The following is an 18,611-nucleotide window of genomic DNA, read 5'->3' on the forward strand; positions in this document are numbered from 1 at the left end:
CTTCACTGTCCCCCTGGCTGACCACCTTCTACATGTTAACAATGGGCCTCTTGTCTTAGAGTTTTCCTTTGTCGGAAATTTGCTTCCTCCCCAACATTGCTGAATTCCTAAATGGATGCAAAGGGCTGTAAAATAGCACTATGCCCCTTCTCCGCTTCATAGGATGCATACATAGGATATGTATATCCAGACGTTCCCTGGAATTAGTACCATAGATGATTGGCGCGGCATTTATAGGCAGTGTTACTGTGACGCCCCTGGACTACCGAGGCACGACGGAGTACGTGGACCCTAGGTCGGGGAGTAGCTTCAGGCAACCCAATAACTTACCCGTGGAGAACGGAGCCTTCAAGATTCGTTCCCACCCGCTCCAAAATCGGGGCATTAGCGCAATGAGGGGGATAGGACTTTCCAATCTAAAACGGTCCAGAAAATCCCAAGCGTGAGCCCTGAGAGCAAGCTCCCACAAGTTTCACACTACCGGGACCATCATAGAAGTAAACTTAGTGCCAGGAGGCAGGTCACGGATCACCAGGCAGCACCATTGGGGACGGGACCCAAACTAAGCTCCCCTCAGCGACAGCGGTGTCCAGAGACTTGTTTGACCAGTTGTCTGTGTCTACTTAATGGACTAAGTGAGTACCAAAGTGACCCCCCCTTGCACCCAACGGCACCCCCCTCAACCACCAAATCCCGGGGTATTCCCCCCTACCCGTGGAGGGTTACAACACCTGGCTGCCCTATTCCATCATCCCCGGGTACTCTCCAGCTACAGCGGTGGTACTCCTAATTATCACATACCACGGGTGGCGTCACAAACTCTTTAATATCCCTTGTAAATACCCCCTTCATTTGAGTGGCCGCACGACCCCCGGGTCCGGAGACCCTTGAGCCACTGCAAGTCCGGAACCAAGCAGCTCAGCTGCTGACACGGGGGCGGCACATTACTATATCATTGTATCAGATTGATACATTATAATGCCACTGGCTTAAATGGAGACACAATTTTCAGCTGTAAATCACTATTACAATGTTTCACTTTCTAATGTTTTGATGAATGAAATTCTATTTGGCTCACAAAGTCTAGCCGATTCATCCATGCTCTACATGAAGCAATTTACCTACACCTAGGAGACAGCTGTGACACCATAACCAAAAGGGTCTTCAGTGAGCTAAATTTATTAAGCAATGTAGTCAAGGTTGTATCCACATTTGGCATGAAGTTACAGTATATCACAAAAGTGAGTACACCTCTAACATTTTTGTAAATATTTTATTGTATCTCTTCATGATACAACACTGAAGATACGACACTTTGATACAATGTAAAATAGTCACTGTACAGCTTGTATAACTGTAATTTTAGTTTGCCCTCTAAATAACTCAACATACAACAATTAATGTCTAAGCTGCTGGCAGTGAGTACACCCCTAAGTGAAAATTACCAAATTGTGCCTAAAGTGTCAATATTTTGTGTGGCCACCATTATTTTCAAGCACTTCCTTAACTGTCTTGGGCATGGAGTTCACTAGAGTGTCACAGGAGACACTGGACTCCTCTTCCACTCCTCCATGATCATATCATGGAGCTGGTGGATATTGGACACTTTACGCTCCTCCATCTTCCGTTTGAAGATGTCCCACAGATGCTCAATAGGGTTTAGGTCTGGAGACATGCTTGACGAGTCCAGCACATTTACCCTCAGTTTCTTTAGCAAGGCATTCGTAGTCCTAGAGGTGTGTTTGAGAGTTGTTATCATGTTGGAATACTGCCCAGTTTCCAAATGGAGGGGATCATGCTCTGCTTCAGTATGTCATACTAGTACATGTTGGCATTCATGGTTCCCTCAATGAACTGTAGCTCCCCACAGCCAGCAGAAATCATACAGCCCCAAACCATGAAACTCCCACCACCATGCTTGACTGTAGACAAGACACACTTGTCTTTGTACTCGTGACTTGGTTGCCGCCACACACACTTGACACCACCTGAACCAAATAACTTTATCTTGGTCTCATTAGGTCACTGGACATGGTTCTAGTAATCCATGTCCTTAGTCTGTTTATCTTCAGCAAACTGTTTTGCAAGCTTTCTTGTGCATCAACTTTAGAAGAGGCTTCCTTCTGGGACAACATCCATGCAGGTCAATTTCATGCAGTGAGCGCCTTATGGTCTGAGCTCTGACAGGCTGGCCGTCACCCCTTTAACCTCTGCAGCAATGCTGGCAGTGGTCATATGTTTATTTGAAAAGACAACCTCTGGATATGATGCTGAGCACGTGCACATTTCTTGGTCGACAATGGCAAGGTCTGTTTTGAGTGGAACCTGTTATACAAGCTGTACACTGACTACTTTATATTGTATCAAAGTGTCATATCTTCAGTGTTGTCCCATGTTTTATTAACAGCTGACCTTCTTGCCAGCCCTTATACACTGACTGATCCATAGGATCCATGTTGACATCAACCTGCATAGTACTTTTATCCCCAGACATCTATCATGAGAAACTCTGGAGGTTCCATAACGTTACTTGGTTTACCCACCCCACCAAAATCGGCTGATTTGGTTGACATTAATCTATGTAATGGCTCAGTGGTTAGTACTGTACCTTGCAACACTGGGGTCCTTGGGTTCAAATCAGACCCAAGGACGACATCTGCATGAACATTGTATGTTCCTTGGTGGCTTTCCTTCTCTATGGATTTTGTTTGGGTTGTCTAGTTTCCCCATGCTTCATACTGATGGTCAATTTAGATTGTAGTACCCTAATGGGGTTAGTGAATAAAAAGTGCTGCAGAATATGCTGTTTCTAAACAAGCATAAGAAATAAAAAGTATACATGTCCAGGTTTACACTGAGTATTTCATGAATCTTTGTAACCAAAAAAATATTTCAATTATTAAATCTTGACTAATATATATTAAATGGTTATCTAATGGATATCTAAAAATGTAGTACATCTTAATGAAGAATATGGGGTAATTATTACCAACCAAGACAACTTTTGAGAAGTCATCTTATACAGTCATATGAAAAAGTTTGGGCACCCATATTAATGTTAACCTTTTTTCTTTCTGACAATTTGGGTTTTTGCAACAGCTATTTCAGTTTCATATATCTAATAACTGATGGACTGAGTAATATTTCTGGATAGAAATGAGGTTTATTGGACTAACAGAAAATGTGCAATCCGCATTTAAACAAAATTTGACCGGTGCAAAAGTATGGGCACCTCAACATAAAAGTGACATTTATATTTTGTAGATCCTCCTTTTGCAAAAATAACAGCCTCTAGTCGCTTCCTGTAGCTTTTAATGAGTTCCTGGATCCTGGATGAAGGTATATTTGACCATTCCTGTTTACAAAACACGACCAGTTCAGTTAAGTTTGATGGTCGTCGAGCATGGACAGCACGTTTCAAATCATCCCACAGATGTTCAATGATATTCAGGTCTGGGGACTGGGATGGCCAGTCCAGAACATTGTAATTGTTCCTCTGCATGAATGCCTGAGTAGATTTGGAGTGGTGTTTTGGATCATTGTCTTGCTGAAATATCCATCCCCTGCGTAACTTCAACTTCGTCACTGATTCTTGCACATTATTGTCAAGAATCTGCTGATACTGAGTTGAATCCATGCGACCCTCAACTTTAACAAGATTCCCGGTGCCGGCATTGGCCACACAGCCCCAAAGCATGATGGAACCTCCACCAAATTTTACTGTGGGTAGCAAGTGCTTTTCTTGGAATGCCGTGTTTTTTTGCCTCCATGCATAACGCCTTTTTGTATGACCAAACAACTCAATCTTTGTTTCATCAGTCCACAGGACCTTCTTCCAAAATGTAACTGGCTTGTCCAAATGTGATTTTGCATACCTCAGGCGACTCTGTTTGTGGCGTGCTTGCAGAAACGGCTTCTTTCGCATCACTCTCCCATACAGCTTCTCCTTGTGCGACGTGCGCTGTATTGTTGACCGATGCACATTGACACCATCTGCACCAAGATGATGCTGCAGGTCTTTGGAGGTGGTCTGTGGATTGTCCTTGACTGTTCTCACCATTCTTCTCTGCCTTTCTGATATTTTTCTTGGCCTGCCACTTCTCGGCTTAACAAGAACTGTACCTGTGTTCTTCCATTCCCTTACTATGTTCCTCACAGTGGAAATTGACAGTTTAAATCTCTCAGACAACTTTTTGTATCCTTTCCCTGAACAACTATGTTGAATAATCTTTGTTTTCAGATCATTTGAGAGTTGTTTTGAGGAGCCCATGATGCCACTCTTCATAGGAGATTCAAATAGGAGAACAACTTGCAAGTGGCCACCTTAAATACCTTTTCTCATGATTGGATAAACCTGCCTATGAAGTTCAAAGCTCAATGAGGTTACAAAACCAATTTAGTGCTTTAGTAAGTCAGGAAAAAGTAGTTAGGCGTGTTCAAATCAAGAAATTGATAACGGTGCCCATACTTTTGCACCTGTCAAATTTTGTTTAAATGCAGATTGCACATTTTCTGTTAGTACAATAAACCTCATTTCAATCCAGAAATATTACTCAGTCCATCAGTTATTAGATATATGAAACAGAAATAGCTGTTGCAAAAACCCAAATTGTTATAAAGAAAAAAGGTTAACATTAATAGGGGTGCCCAAACTTTTTCATATGACTGTATGTAATGCTGGTATTATCCCATAGCATAGAAGGAATAACAAATCTCAGCCAACTTTACTTTAAGTAGTACTGAAAATATAAATTATACCGGTATGTTTTTTAATATGTACTTAAGCATTATGGCTGCTATAAAAGTTAAGGGCACAGGATCGATTCGGAAATTTATTCCCCGATTTATATAGCCACTAGACAAACATGTCAGGCCAGATGGGATTAGTTCGGGTACTCAACATCATTGAGATGTGTCCTTGACTCATAATCAGACTTCTGTCAGGTTACTTTGAAGCCAAAGAGAAAGAAACGAGTCTATGTTTATCCCCATAAACAGACGTTAAATAAGATATATGTGCCGCTAATCCATTTAGTGAATGTGAGGGCAAAGTCTTTTGTTTAGTCAATAGACAAGTGACACGTTAAAATGCTCCTTATCTTCTCTGATGCATTAGGCAGAGCAAACATTTACTAATATCACCTAAATTATGACCTCCTAACCTCGAGTAATCGTGACGATAGCATGCCAGACCAATGCAGCCTGCCCCCTCATAGGAGACGAAAAGAAGAAAGTCTGGTTTCCTAGTTGGAAGAAAAATCTAAGAGCAAAATCTATTTTTCCGTGACTCATGAACATGACTGAGTAATACTTTTATTGGGTGATTCTATAAAGATAACCCCTGCGCACAAGTCTACAAGACCCCCCTGTATTAACTGAGTTCATGACAGATTAAAAGTTACCATAGATTAATGGTTATCCATTAATTTGAGTAGCTCTTGCGTAATACTATATTTTTTCCGACAATGGTTGTCCCATTAACAGTGGGTGATTGCGCTGGATTGAGCAGCATAATTTTAAGGTTGGCCATACAGATGTCTAAGGTTTTAGACCAAACTCTTTTTTGTTGTCTAAGGTTTTAGACCAAACTCTTTTTTGTTGTCTAAGGTTTTGGACCAAACCCTTTTAAGGGGAGAGTGGAGCAGACTATTGGCCAACTTCTTTAGAGGGTAGCTCCTGAGAACAAAAGGATCGAACGTGTTGAGATCCAGCAGCTTGATATCTCTCTGCCATGAGGGGTAGAATCAAGAGGACCTCATATCTATTAGCTAATTAGCCAGTCCCAGCTTTCAGAAAACACTTGCCCCTTGTTGTAAAAGAAAGAATCAGCCTCCTTGGGTCCACCGCTTAGTCCCCACCAATGCTCCTGGTATCTGATGTTGGCTGCAGCTCTGATGTCATGTTATAATGACCTCAATGGCTCAGAACAAGGTGTTTCATCTACATGGGCAAAGCCGCTGAGCTCGATGATTGACTGCAGCTAACTAGGGACAACGTATTTAAAGATGGTCATACACATAATTATCTATTTGTGAACAAATCCATCAAAATTTGGTGAAATCTGGTACGAATCCAATATTTGGGGGGTTCATTTACCAGATGCTACTGAAATATGTCAGCTGAACTCACTGATTCTGCGAGATCAACCAGCTTTGTAATGTCTATGGGGTTGTCCTGATTCACACACTTTGGCAGATGCTGGGGTCAAGCTTTACTTGGCATATTGGTTACGTGACCCAAAGCCAACATTGCTGCAATGGGGCCAGTCCGGGAGGAAAGTACTGTCATTTTTAGTGTTCTTTTGTGCTGCAGAGCTATTAAGAAGGGGTTGTCTAGATGAGTGAAACTTCTTACGGTGACTGTAGACACAGAAAACTGTGACATTTGATGGAATGTGCATTGGATAAGATATCTACTGTCTTTCTATTATTGGAAAAAAAATAGTACCTTTCATCAGAATGCAAACAGGTAGCATGAATACCGCCTAGGTCTCCTCCGTCTCTTATGAAGGAGCAGTTAATAAGCCTTTTGTGCATAGCAGAATAATAAAAAAATCAGTCTAATATAAAATGATACTAGCATAGCCTCCAGAGAAATGTAATTGAATTACAGCTGCGGGATTAGGCCTGGGCACCTCTTGGGGATAAGTATAACAACGTTTGGAATTAATCTGCTCTCCTGCATTCTTGTGTATCTGACCTTGAAGATGAAGGTCTCGGAGTGGGCACCTACAGGGCACAGGTGGAAAACATTAGCATGTGTTAGAATTCCAAGCAATCCCTGTTAGTACTGGACTGCCATCTGTTAGTCTGCATGCTGCTCCCGTTAACCCGTGAGGTTAATTTGTTTTGTTAAGTGCCCGTTTCCATCAGACAGTTTTCTTTCACTTCTGTATACAATGAAATTGGGGAAAGACATCTGTCATTGCATATGGTGTAAGGTGGGACTGTCACAAAGTGGACGTTACACTGTAGAAGTCTCTGTTATTACTTTCAGACGTACGTAATGCAAACGCGTTTTAGAATCTGTATTATTCAGATCTCCTAGGGGTATATGAAATAAATTTTCTTTCTTTTTTTTTTTATATAGCGCTTTAGATACATCAGCAATACTGTCCCCATTGGGGCTCACAAGCTAAAGTCCCTATCAACATGTCTCTGAAGTGTGGGAGGAAACCCACGCAAACACGGGGAAAATATACAAAATCCTTACATGTTGTCCTTGGTGGGATGTGAACCCAGGACCCCAGCGCTGCAAGACTGTAGTGCTAACCACTAAGCCGCCGTGCCGCCCTAAATAAATTTAGATTACCATGGATCCCTATACTAATCGCAGTCATAGTATAAACTCACCGTTGACTACATGAATCCAGTCGCACTGTGAGTTAAATCACCTGTAAGTTCCATATTGGTGCAGTATTTACTATATGAAATAAAGATAAAATAGCCCATCATAGTTGCAATAAAAAACAGGGCTATAGTGAGGGGACATTTTTACTTTATGCATGTATATTTGGCAAAAATACATATTCACATGAGGATTCCCTTAAAAATGAACTGTGGTTTTGTCAGCCTCTCTATATAACGTTAAGTAAGTATAACCCCAGGTTCTTCACATATTGCAGAAAGTTTTCACAGTAATTGTGAAGATATGGAGCACAGTGATGATTAAAGAAAGCATCCGCAAGGATGGCCCGGGGAACGCGTATCAGCGGTGGTCACGGCAGCAGCAGCGACCGTGACCACCGCTGATATGCGTTCCGCTTCACCATTACTGTGAAAACTTTCTGCAATATGTGAAGAACCTCGCATCTACCTCTCTGATATGGTTGTCCAAAGTGACCCAGGCTGTTTTGTTTTTGTGCATAACGCAACAACCTTGAGAAAGGTATAAAAGCCGAAATGTCGGTGTTGCTCTGATCGAGGTTTCACTTTTTGCAGTCTGTCATAATAAATTCACTTGCATTCTATATTTTGTCCTCCCTTACTTCTTTGAGTGCTGGGGTTATACTTACTTACATTGAGTACCCTTGTTTACCCTTAAGCACCTTCATTTAGCAGTGAGCCCGTAATTATTTTTACTCTATATATAACGTGGCTTCAGTACATAAGTGACTCCAGAATGAGTTACCAGTGTGTCCATCAGTGAGCTCATTCTGACAACAGTGAGATCTGTATCTCGCTTCTCCTGGACCGTTTTGACCTTCTTGATACCACATCAAGTCAAACTTTGATTTGGTCATAAAGCAGCTACAAAGAAAGTTCAGACGTATGATGGTAATGTTACTGCTGTCAAAAGAAGCTCACTAAAGGATTCCCTGTAAACTTAAAATTTTAATAAAACTAAATTGGAAGCAATATTTGTAGTCAAAATATCTCCAAAGGTGTCTATATCCTTTAAAGTTCATGAGCCCCTATTGCGGAATCTATCTAAATGAGGAACCCCTAACTATCATGTGTCATTCATAGTACTGCTCTGTGGTATAGGGGTCATTGAGCCTCTGCTATAGATACACTCTTAGCTATACTGTATATAAAACAGCTTTTGTTTAAAGGGATTGTCCACTACTTTTACAGGTCATCAATGTCTGATCGGCCGGGTTCCGACACCCGGCACCCCCACCAATAAGCTGCTATAGGTGCCAGCGACGGCGGCAGGTGGATGGAAATGCTCATTTCTGGAGCACCCCATCTTCTGATAGTGGCCGCGGCCAGGTACTGCACATCCGCCTCCTATTGATTTGAATAGCAGGCAGATATGCACTGATGGAGCAGCTCCGGAACTGAGAATTTCTGGCAGCCTGCTGCCACCGCTGTTACTGAGAACAGCTGATCAGCTGGGGTGATGGGTGTCGGATACCAGACAATCAGACATTGATGACGTATCTTACGCATAGGCCATCAATGTAAAAGTAGTGGACAATCCTTTTACGAATGGTCTCCAAAAGCACCATGTTAAAATGAATTTGTCACCAGGTTTTTGCTACCTCATCTGAGAGCAGCATAAGCTAGGGAAAGAGAGTTTTTAGATGTAGCAGAGCTCAGAAAGCTAACCCCACCCACTCCACAGCTTTCTGTGTATATTGGTTATTGACAGCGAACTGCTAGTCAGTGCTGGGGGCGTGGTTAGTGTAGATGGTTAGGGTAGAAGGCACAAGACACCTAGGGCAATGATAATCTCCTGTAGATAAAACTCTCATTGTAATAAAAAAACATGACACATCCCTCAAATAAGGGTCTTCGCCCCTACCTCATGCTGTCCTGAGATTATATAGCAAAAACCTGCAGACAGATTCCCTTGAATGTAAATTCACAGCAGTTCTGCAGATTACTATATACAATATCACCTAATATTGGGCTGTTTTAACAGAGCTGTCAGAGTATGGGCCGACTTAGGCAGCTGTAGCCAGATCAGAGGGTGTATATTATGCAGTAAGTGGCAAATGTCACCACTGAGCTTATGAGGTCACTAAGGACCGTGTACTAACTGCAGCCTGCACTCTCCAACACCTGTATCTGTTCTATAATCCCGCTGGGTCCACTCACAGATAAGGTCTGTCGCTCTCTGCGGTGGAGTCAGTCTGCAGCGCGCCTGGACTTCTCAAGGTTATCTGTAAGTTCTGCACCTGATCTGTAGCCAACAGCCAGGTAACCATGATAATCACTTTGAAGTGGAGGATTACAGGTAAAGAACTGAGTAAGGGCTGGTTCACACTAAGCGACAGCGACAACGAGGTCGCTGTTACGTCACCATTTTCTGTGACTTAACAGCGACCTTGTAAGTCGCTGTTATGATCGCTGCTTAGCTGTCAAACACAGCGACGCAGCAGCGATCATAACCGAGAGAGCAGGGAGCAGCGCACACTGCTTAGCGCTGGCTCCTTGCTCTCCTAGCTACAGTACACATCGGGTTAATTAACCCGATGTGTACTGCAGCTACATGTGCAGAGAGCAGGGAGCCGCGCACACTGCTTAGCGCTGGCTCCCTGCACTCCTAGCTAGAGTACACATAGGGTTAATTAACCCGATGTGTACTGCAGCTACATGTGCAGAGAGCCGGAGCCGGCAGCACAGGCAGCGTGAGAGCTGCGGAGGCTGGTAACTAAGGTAAATATCGGGTAACCACCTTGGTTACCCGATGTTTACCCTGGTTACAGCTTACCGCAGCTGCCAGATGCCGGCTCCTGCTCCCTGCTCGCTTCATTTCGTCGCTCTCTCGCTGTCACACACAGCGATCTGTGTGTCACAGTGGGAGAGCGCCTTTGAAGAAAACGAACCAGGGCTGTGTGTAACGAGCAGCGATCTCGCAGAAGGGGCCAGATCGCTGCTCAGTGTCACACACAGCGAGATCGCTAATGAGGTCACTGTTGCGTCACCAAAACCGTGCCGTAGCAGCGATTTCGGTAGCGATCTCGCTATGTGTGAAGCACCCCTAACTAAAAGACATTACATCCAGATTAATCCAGTGTTTCCTTTCCCATTCCTGAAAACGTATGTCCTTAAAATGCAATGGTCTGCATGGTGTAGTTTTCCAGCTATTGTGAAACCTCAACTCCCAGCATACCCTAATAGATGAAAACAGTGTTATAAAATCAGTTTGATAAAGAAGGAGCCAAATGACTAAAAATGTTTTAAAGGGGTTATTTGATTACAGACAGCTCTGGAGTATCACTAGGATATGCCATCCATGTCTAATGTTCCGACCCCCCGCTGATCACTAGCATAAGACAGCACATCTTTGTGATTTTCCCAGAGAGCAGGCTTGAAATGATAGCGGCCTGCTGACTAACCTTAGATCAGAGGTTCTAAAGTCTGTGAGAACCACAGAGTGCTGCTGCAGAACTGCGTTATATGCTTCACTGGGTATAGTTATGTTACAGCCAGTCTTTATCCAAGTCACTGATATAGAAGTAATTCCCTAAGGCCGGACATAAACTTCAGAATGTGGCTCATTCAGCTGAAAGCTATTCCTCCTAATCTCCTCTTTCAGATGTGCACTCGGCTTGTCTTTGTGCGTGTGTTCTCAGTAAGGAAAAGGGTGTAAATCGCTGCTAGAGTGCTCTGCTGGCAAGTTATCTCTCTTAGGGTAGAATCACACTTGCAGATCGCTTCTGATGCGAGAGCATCGGATGTGATATGCTAATGACCCTCGGCTCAGGCTCTGCTGCAAGTGTGTGCCAAGTGTCATGCGACTGTGATCCGTTACTGAGATCGGATCACAGCTGCGGAGGAGAGGGAGGGATTAATCCCTCTATCTCCTCCATTGTCAGACTGTGCGTATATCGCACTGCACTTGGATGTCATCCGAGTGCAGTCCGATGTTTGTCTCGCACTCATAGACTTGTATGGGTGCGAGTGACACAGCTCTCACAGACAATCGCAGCATGCTCGCAGATCTGAACTGAAGCACTGTCTTAAATGGGGCCGAGTACAATGCGAGATTTTCTCGCATTGCACTCTTGCGAGTCATACGCAAGTGTGACAATGCCCTTAGAAAGAAAAGGATAGTGCATGTTCAAATCGATCAGCCTGATTCGTCTATCCTCAATATTTGCCATCAAGACAGGGTGACATAGAATACCCCAGGCATATTGGATGGTCTCCATCCCCACTATTGTTACTCAGTGCAGAAAACAGACTACCCTTCTTTATTGGTATTTATACAATCATGTATAATGACAGTTTTGGTAGATGATTGGTAGGAGGCAGTGAAGGCTACATGGATGGAGCTCGTGTTGCTATATCATGAATACTTTAAAAGTATATTTTATACCTTTTATACCTTTAAACTTGTGTTTCCTGTTAACCGAGAAATGCAAAGTAGTCACAATTAGCAGATGTATGTACGAGCGTGGGATGCACACGCTTCACTGAAGACAATCTGGCTTCCTCTCTAATGATGAGAAAGTTGTAGAATGGTTTTCAGCGTTCATGTATTTTATTCACATAACTAAGATAAGAGGGAAGCATGCTGGGAAACAATGGCTGTAATTATATGGCTTATGGCGTTTCCTTACTGACACTTCTATAGTAATGTAGACCACAGTGCCGGACAACACAGATATGTTCACTGGAGAGGGGTATGGGGTTTTGCCATGCAGGACACGAGAGCCTTGTGTTTGCTTCCCTGCCAACCCATGTAATAAGAACTTTTAACCTGTATTATACTTTATTTGCTTATAATTCAGTTCATCTTGAGAGGGGTGTCCGGAATAGTTTCCTTCATATTACAGGGCTCTTTTTACTTATGGGTCTGTGACGCCCTGGACTAGCCAGGTAGTCACAGGTAGGCCCTTACACAAACTCCTCCCCCCTTAATAAGGTGACAGCAGCCAACCTACAAAACCCTTGGCACCTCTCTGTGTTCAATGGTCACACCAGGGAAGGGGGGGGGGGGCAGGCAGTTGGCCATGCCCACCTAGGAGTCCAAAGAGCCTGAGACAGGAAACAGTGAGAGAGTTGAGTTTTAGTCAGTTTGGAGTGGAGTCAAGTTCAAGTGCAGCAGGCCTGAGGTGTCAGGTCTGCAGCGTCAACACTGACCGGGGCCGTATCCCTGGTACCGTGGCAAGAAGGCATATGGTGGTGGCCGCCTCCAGGAGCTGGGATTACAGCCGGTGGAACCGTAAGGGACCGGAACCGGGTAGTGGCCCGCCGGTACCGAGCCGGGGAACCGATTGGAAACCGGAGCACCAGGAGGGGTACTCAGACCCAGTATGAGGCCCAGAAATCACTGGACCAAGTCGAATCCACTGATTGAGGTCTGGACTTTAGGTCCTTTCCCACCTAAGACCCGACTGAAGACAACAGCCCAACCATAGGGATAGAAAGCCCTGGTGACAGATTCCCTTTAACACTAGAACTACTGGACTCGTGACACCTATATAGAAATACATGGTGCAAAGTAGTCAAAATGACTACCTCAGTAGTTCTAGTGTTAAACCAATCTATCTCCACACAACTTTGTGGGCTACAAGTTTGGCAACCTTTAGCACTACTTCACTGCTGACAAGAGGTAGCGGTAAAGTCTCTGACATATCTAGTGTTATTTCCCAATTAAGTCTTCCAATATTACTGAGGATATCGTAGAGAACTTTAGAAATGACTGCAAATGCAAACTTTCCGTATCAGAGGACTAATATAAATTGTAAAACGTTTCTGTTCTTCTATCTTAGGGGGAAGTTTGCAGTGGTCAAGAAATGTGTAGAATTATTGACCGGCAAGGAATACGCTGCAAAGTTTCTGAGGAAAAGACGAAAAGGTGAAGACTGCCGCAGTGACATCATTAACGAGATCGCCATTCTGGAAATGGCTCGATTTTCGCCCTATGTGGTGGACCTACATGAAGTCTTTGAGACAAACAGCGAAATAATCCTCGTCATGGAATAGTAAGTAGTGAAGTGGGGCTAATGTCTGCAGCTGTCACAGGGAATTTGGGGTCAGATCTCTAGAAGTCTACCATGTAGTGATGGGAGGTACATACCGCACCATGCGCAGAACTGCGAAGTCTATAGAAACGGATGATGGTAATCACCAAACAGAGGAAATTCTACCACAAAGCTCCATCACCGTGGAGGTCTTTCTGAGAAGCCTATGTTCCCGTCTGTGTCAGCTGAACCCAGGTAACCACTTCCTGCCCAACTCACAGACGACGAATTCAGCAATGTCTATAAAGCCCTTCTAACCTTTTATGGAGCTTATGAAAGTGTCTACGAAATGTTGTGGTCGCACCTATGAAATGTGAGGTTTATTGCTGCAGAAAATGTCTTGTATCTTGACACCATTTCTAAATTACATTAAAAGCCCAAAGCATTAGATAAAGTCTCTAAAAAAATCTGGTAAATAATACAGAAACAGAAAAATCATATGTATAGCACTGACAAAGCTCCTGGTCACTTTTCTGCCTTTGGATATGTCAGGCGAGATGGGCAGGTTGCTAAGATCAAATTACGTTTCCTATCCATAGCAACCAGTCTGTCATAAGGCACCGTCAGCACTCAATAAACGAGGTAGCCAGGTAGGCCTCTACATCTGTCGGAAATGGATGAAAACGAACCATTTCTACTGAAATGATTAATTTGACTAATGGTTGACTGTCATTATCTGGAAAATATAAGTTGATAGTTCATAAAAGATCTCTCCTGAAGCAACATTCCCAAAATGTCCCCAGAAAGAGTTTTCATGCAGCTTCATTGAAAATATATAGCTTGTAACTTTCCAAGATAGGCTAAATTGTGTATGGCTACATCTAGTGAAGGATCGTTCACTTGTTGACCCACCTACTTCTATTTAATGTGTATGGCTACTATTGAGATGCAAAAGTCTTCAAGGATAGGAATTAAGGCCCTGTGCGCATGGTGCAGTTTGTTGCCCTAACCTTCCCCAGCAAAGTGTATGAGGATTGAGAAAGGCTGTGCGCACGCTGCTTCTTTTTTCCCTGCAGTTTTGGTTGCAGAAAAAAGAAGCAGCATGTCACTTCTTCTTGTGTTTTTGACCTACATTTTTCCATTGAATATAGTGAAAAAATGCATTGGTCAAAAACACACCGAAAACACGCCGAAACGCGTCAAAAACGCATTTTTTCTATGCGTTTTTTGTCGAGAGGGTGTGTTTTCCACTGAAGAAATTAAACTGCAGCATGTGCACAAAGCCTAAAAACCCCCTTTTCTAGGTGAATCAATATAAAAGCTATGTTTTATCCACCTTCTATATTTGTTACACTAGAACATCCTAATAAAATTGGATTCCTCAATAATAAGATGGGCTGTCATCAGTATGTTTAATGATAAGTAAACTGTTCTAAATAGAATTAAAGGGGTTGTCCACTAATTAGACAAACCCTTCTCAATCATTGTGTTCCCCCTTATGAAATAACAATAAACTATACTGACCTCCGAGGTGGCCGCCATTACAGCAGTATCAGCACTGGCTCTCCCAGGGACCTGCAGTAATCAGTGGCGGCTTCATTCTTCCCAACTTTGGCCGAAATTGAGATCTGGAAGTAGTGAGAGCTCCGGCTGCTCTATTAACTTCTTCTGGATGTCTGATTTGTCCAAAGGAGGGGAGAGTGAAGCGGCCACTGACTGGCTTCAGAGCCCCAGGAGAGCCAGTGCTAACACTGCTGGAATGGCGGCCACCTCGAAGGTCAGTATGGCTATTATTATATAAGAGGGAAACATGGTGATTGAGAAGAGATTGTCCAAGTAGTGGACAACTCCTTTAAAACACATCTTTCTAGCAAAACTAAAGGTTTCTCTAATGGAGGAAGTGGCTATTGAAAGCTATATGCGGATATGCCAGCTTCCCTGTTGGTAGCAATTTATTGCATAATTTTTCTTTTTTCCTAAACACCCAAAAAGTGTGTCATTTAACAAGACAGCCCTTTACAATTGTTCTATCTTCTGCCAACTTGTTAAAATCTTTCTTTTTTCTTCTTAATTGTTTAGAATATAGGTGATGACCAATAGAGACCATGCAGAGCTGTCATTGAGGCTTTTTGGTCATTTACCATATGTCACAAAAACTGATGTTCACAATTATAAAAATCAATGTTTATAAAAACTTTAGGCCTCCACACACATTAGAATAAAGATAACCAAACCCACCAATATTGGCAGGATCAACCAACAGTCTAATGTTTATGCACACCTTCCAACATCTTACTAATATTGGGGAAAAGAAGGATCCCGCTTGTTGGACTTCCAATGGTGGACTGTTTTGTCTTCCAGGAGCTTAGCTGCAGCCAAAGGAGTCTCTCAGTGGCTTTATTAAAGAACGAAGGAGCGTTCCTTGAATTGGGGAGTTGGGTTAGCTGTTGGCTGAATGGTCATTAGGATGATAACTAGATTTATCGGGGCGTTAGCAGAAACAGGAATAACTGAAGGCATTCAATTTGCCGGTGATTTTATTTTGCTTCTATTTATTTTGCTCAGTTATATAGCGCCGTTATTTCCACAGCCCTTTACTAATATAATCATCACTGTCCCAATCGGGACTCACAAGCTTAATTCCCTATTATTAGTATTTCTGAGGAGTGTGGGAGGAAACGGGAGAACATATAGGCTCCTTGCAGATGTTGTCCTTGGTACTCAGTACTAACCACTGAGCCACCATGCTGCCCTATTATTAGTAAGGGAAATACTCTTTAGTAAAGATACAGCAGTATGGAGACAGACACCTGTAGGAAACAAAAAGCCAGACTTATCTGAGAGGTAAATAGGATTAGGACATTCCTCCTACAAACCACAGAATGGACTTTTGGAGTATCATGCACAGTTGACTTAATGTTGTAAATTGAGGGCCAGGTGCTGTGTACATTCTACGGCAGATTATCTTCACACTATTTCTCGCTTATTATTTGATCATTTTTTTCCATGACGTATACCCAGCAGCTGGAGATGAGAGGACCGTGAGGAAATAATGATTTTAATTATTTCTTTGTCAGTTGGCCTTGCGCTTGAGATCTCATTAGCCGCTCGTGTAGAGACAGTTTATGGGACTTCCAGGCCTCTGGACATGGAATTCGCTGAGACAATAAATTCTCATAAAGGCATCTTATCGCAGCCAGGGAGGAGATTAACCTATTCAGCTCTTGTCCTTATGGAGGATTTTGCTTGGGCAAGTGCAAATGTCAAATAAGTTTTAAAGTTTCAGAAGCCAGTAGTATCTCTACATTTTAAAGGGAACCTGTCACCAGATTTGGTAGTTACGGCTGGACTCACACAAATGTATGAAAAAAAACGGTCCCATTCTCGTCCAGGAGAGTATGACGATTTTTTTTCTCACTTGTCATCAGTGTGCTGTCTGTGTGCAATCCGTTTTTTTCTCAGCAGCTATTATTCATTTACAGTCATTTACAGAACCATTTACAGGACCATTTACAGTCCTGTACAGGAGCATTTACAGTGTTCTGTGCTACATGATAAAATTACATCCATAAAAACGGACATCACTAGTATGGTCCGTGTGCCGTCCGTGTGATGTCCGTTTTTTTTCTCGCACCCATTGACTTGTATTGATGAGTCTTGGACGTTTTCAGGATACAATCGCAGCATGTTGCGACTTTTCTCGCATCCAGAATATGGATGCGAGAAAAGCTGGCCACCTGCTCTGCCTTATTGACTAACATTGGTCAGAGTACAATGCGAGATTTTCTCGCATTGCACTCGTCCGAATTATACACTCGTGTGAGCATGCCCTATGCTGCGGCCACCACCTGAGGGCTCTTATATACAGCATGTTAGAATGTTGTATATAAGTGCCCAGGCCACTGTGTAGAACGTAAAAATCACTTTATAATACTCCCCTGAGAGGCAGTGCGATACAGACTGGTCGGATGGGTGTCTCCATTCTCCGGTACCGGCACCTCCTCTTTCGGCCATCTTTGTCCTCCTTCTTCTGAAACCTGGGTGCATAACGCGTTCTACGTCATGCACACCGGCCGGCATCGAGGTCCTGCGCAGGCGCACTTTGATCTGCTCTGAGCAGGACAGATCAAAGTATTGTAGTGTGCCTCTGCGAGACCTCAATGCCGGCCTGTGTGCATGACGTAGGACGCGTCATGCACCCAGGGTTCAGAAGGAGGAGGACAGAGATGGCCGAAAGAGGAGGTGCCGGACCCGGAGATCGGAGGCACCCATTCGACCAGTCGGCACCTCACCGACCGTTTAGGTGAGTATTATAAAGTGATTTTTACGTTCTACACAGCGGCCTGGGTTCTTATATACAGCGTGTTAGAATGCTGTATATAAAGGGCATGTTACACGCTACGATATATCTAACGATATGTAGTCGGGGTCACGTCGTTAGTGACGCACATCCGGCATCGTTTGACATATCATAGCGTGTGACAGCTACAAGCGTCTGTGATCGAGCAAAAATACTCACCTTATCGTTGCTCGTTGACACGTCGCTCATTTCCTAAAAATCGAACGTCCTTCTGCTCGCCGGTTGTTCATTGTTCCCGAGGCAGCACACATCGCTCCGTGTAACACCCCGGGAAAGATGAACTGCAGCTTACCTGCATCCCGCCGGCAATGCGGAAGGAAGGAGGTGCGCGGGATGTTTACGTTCCGCTCATCTCCGCCCCTCCGCTTCTATTGGCCGGCCACTGTGTGACGTCGCTGTGACGCCGAACGTCCCTCCCCCTTCAGGAAGTGGATGTTTGCCTCCCACAGCGAGGTCGTTTGGAAGGTAAGTACATGTGACGGGGGTTTACGACCTTGTGCGACCCAGGCAAGAAATTGCCTGTGCCACACAAACGATGGGGGCGGGTGCGATCGCACGAGACATTTACGAGTGTAAAGCAGCCTTAGAGCCCTCTGGTGGTGGCCGCAGCTTATAGTCGCCAAATCTGGTGACTGGTTCCCTTTAATAGGGACCCCAATTTAATGGTCTGCTGGCCAAAAAGGTGACCTTGCCTTGATCCATTTTCTATTGAGATACCAAGAGTATCCTGAAAAAGATGGAGGCCTATAAAGCTGATTATTTGCATCTTTTCGGACTGAATAGTAGCTTGTTAAGTGTGCGTTATCCTGCTCATATCCCTTTATGACAAATGTCAAGAACTGTACGGCAAAAATCACCTGCAGTTTTACCATGAATTGCCGCTGTTTT

At 43.6% G+C, this 18,611-nt stretch overlaps 1 protein-coding gene across 1 annotated transcript in view; it reads left to right on the forward strand.

The window, feature by feature from the left end:
• Nucleotides 1–18,611, forward strand: part of LOC142311504 (serine/threonine-protein kinase 17A-like) — an 86,505-nt gene that overhangs the window by 56,943 nt on the left and 10,951 nt on the right. Inside the window, exon 2 of the mRNA XM_075349997.1 lies at nt 13,172–13,384. Within this exon, the coding sequence (XP_075206112.1) occupies nt 13,172–13,384 (213 nt within the window). The remainder of the gene's footprint in view (nt 1–13,171; nt 13,385–18,611) is intronic.

The sequence above is a fragment of the Anomaloglossus baeobatrachus genome, chromosome 5, assembly GCF_048569485.1.
Source record: "Anomaloglossus baeobatrachus isolate aAnoBae1 chromosome 5, aAnoBae1.hap1, whole genome shotgun sequence".
In the NCBI taxonomy this organism is placed as follows: domain Eukaryota; kingdom Metazoa; phylum Chordata; class Amphibia; order Anura; family Aromobatidae; genus Anomaloglossus; species Anomaloglossus baeobatrachus.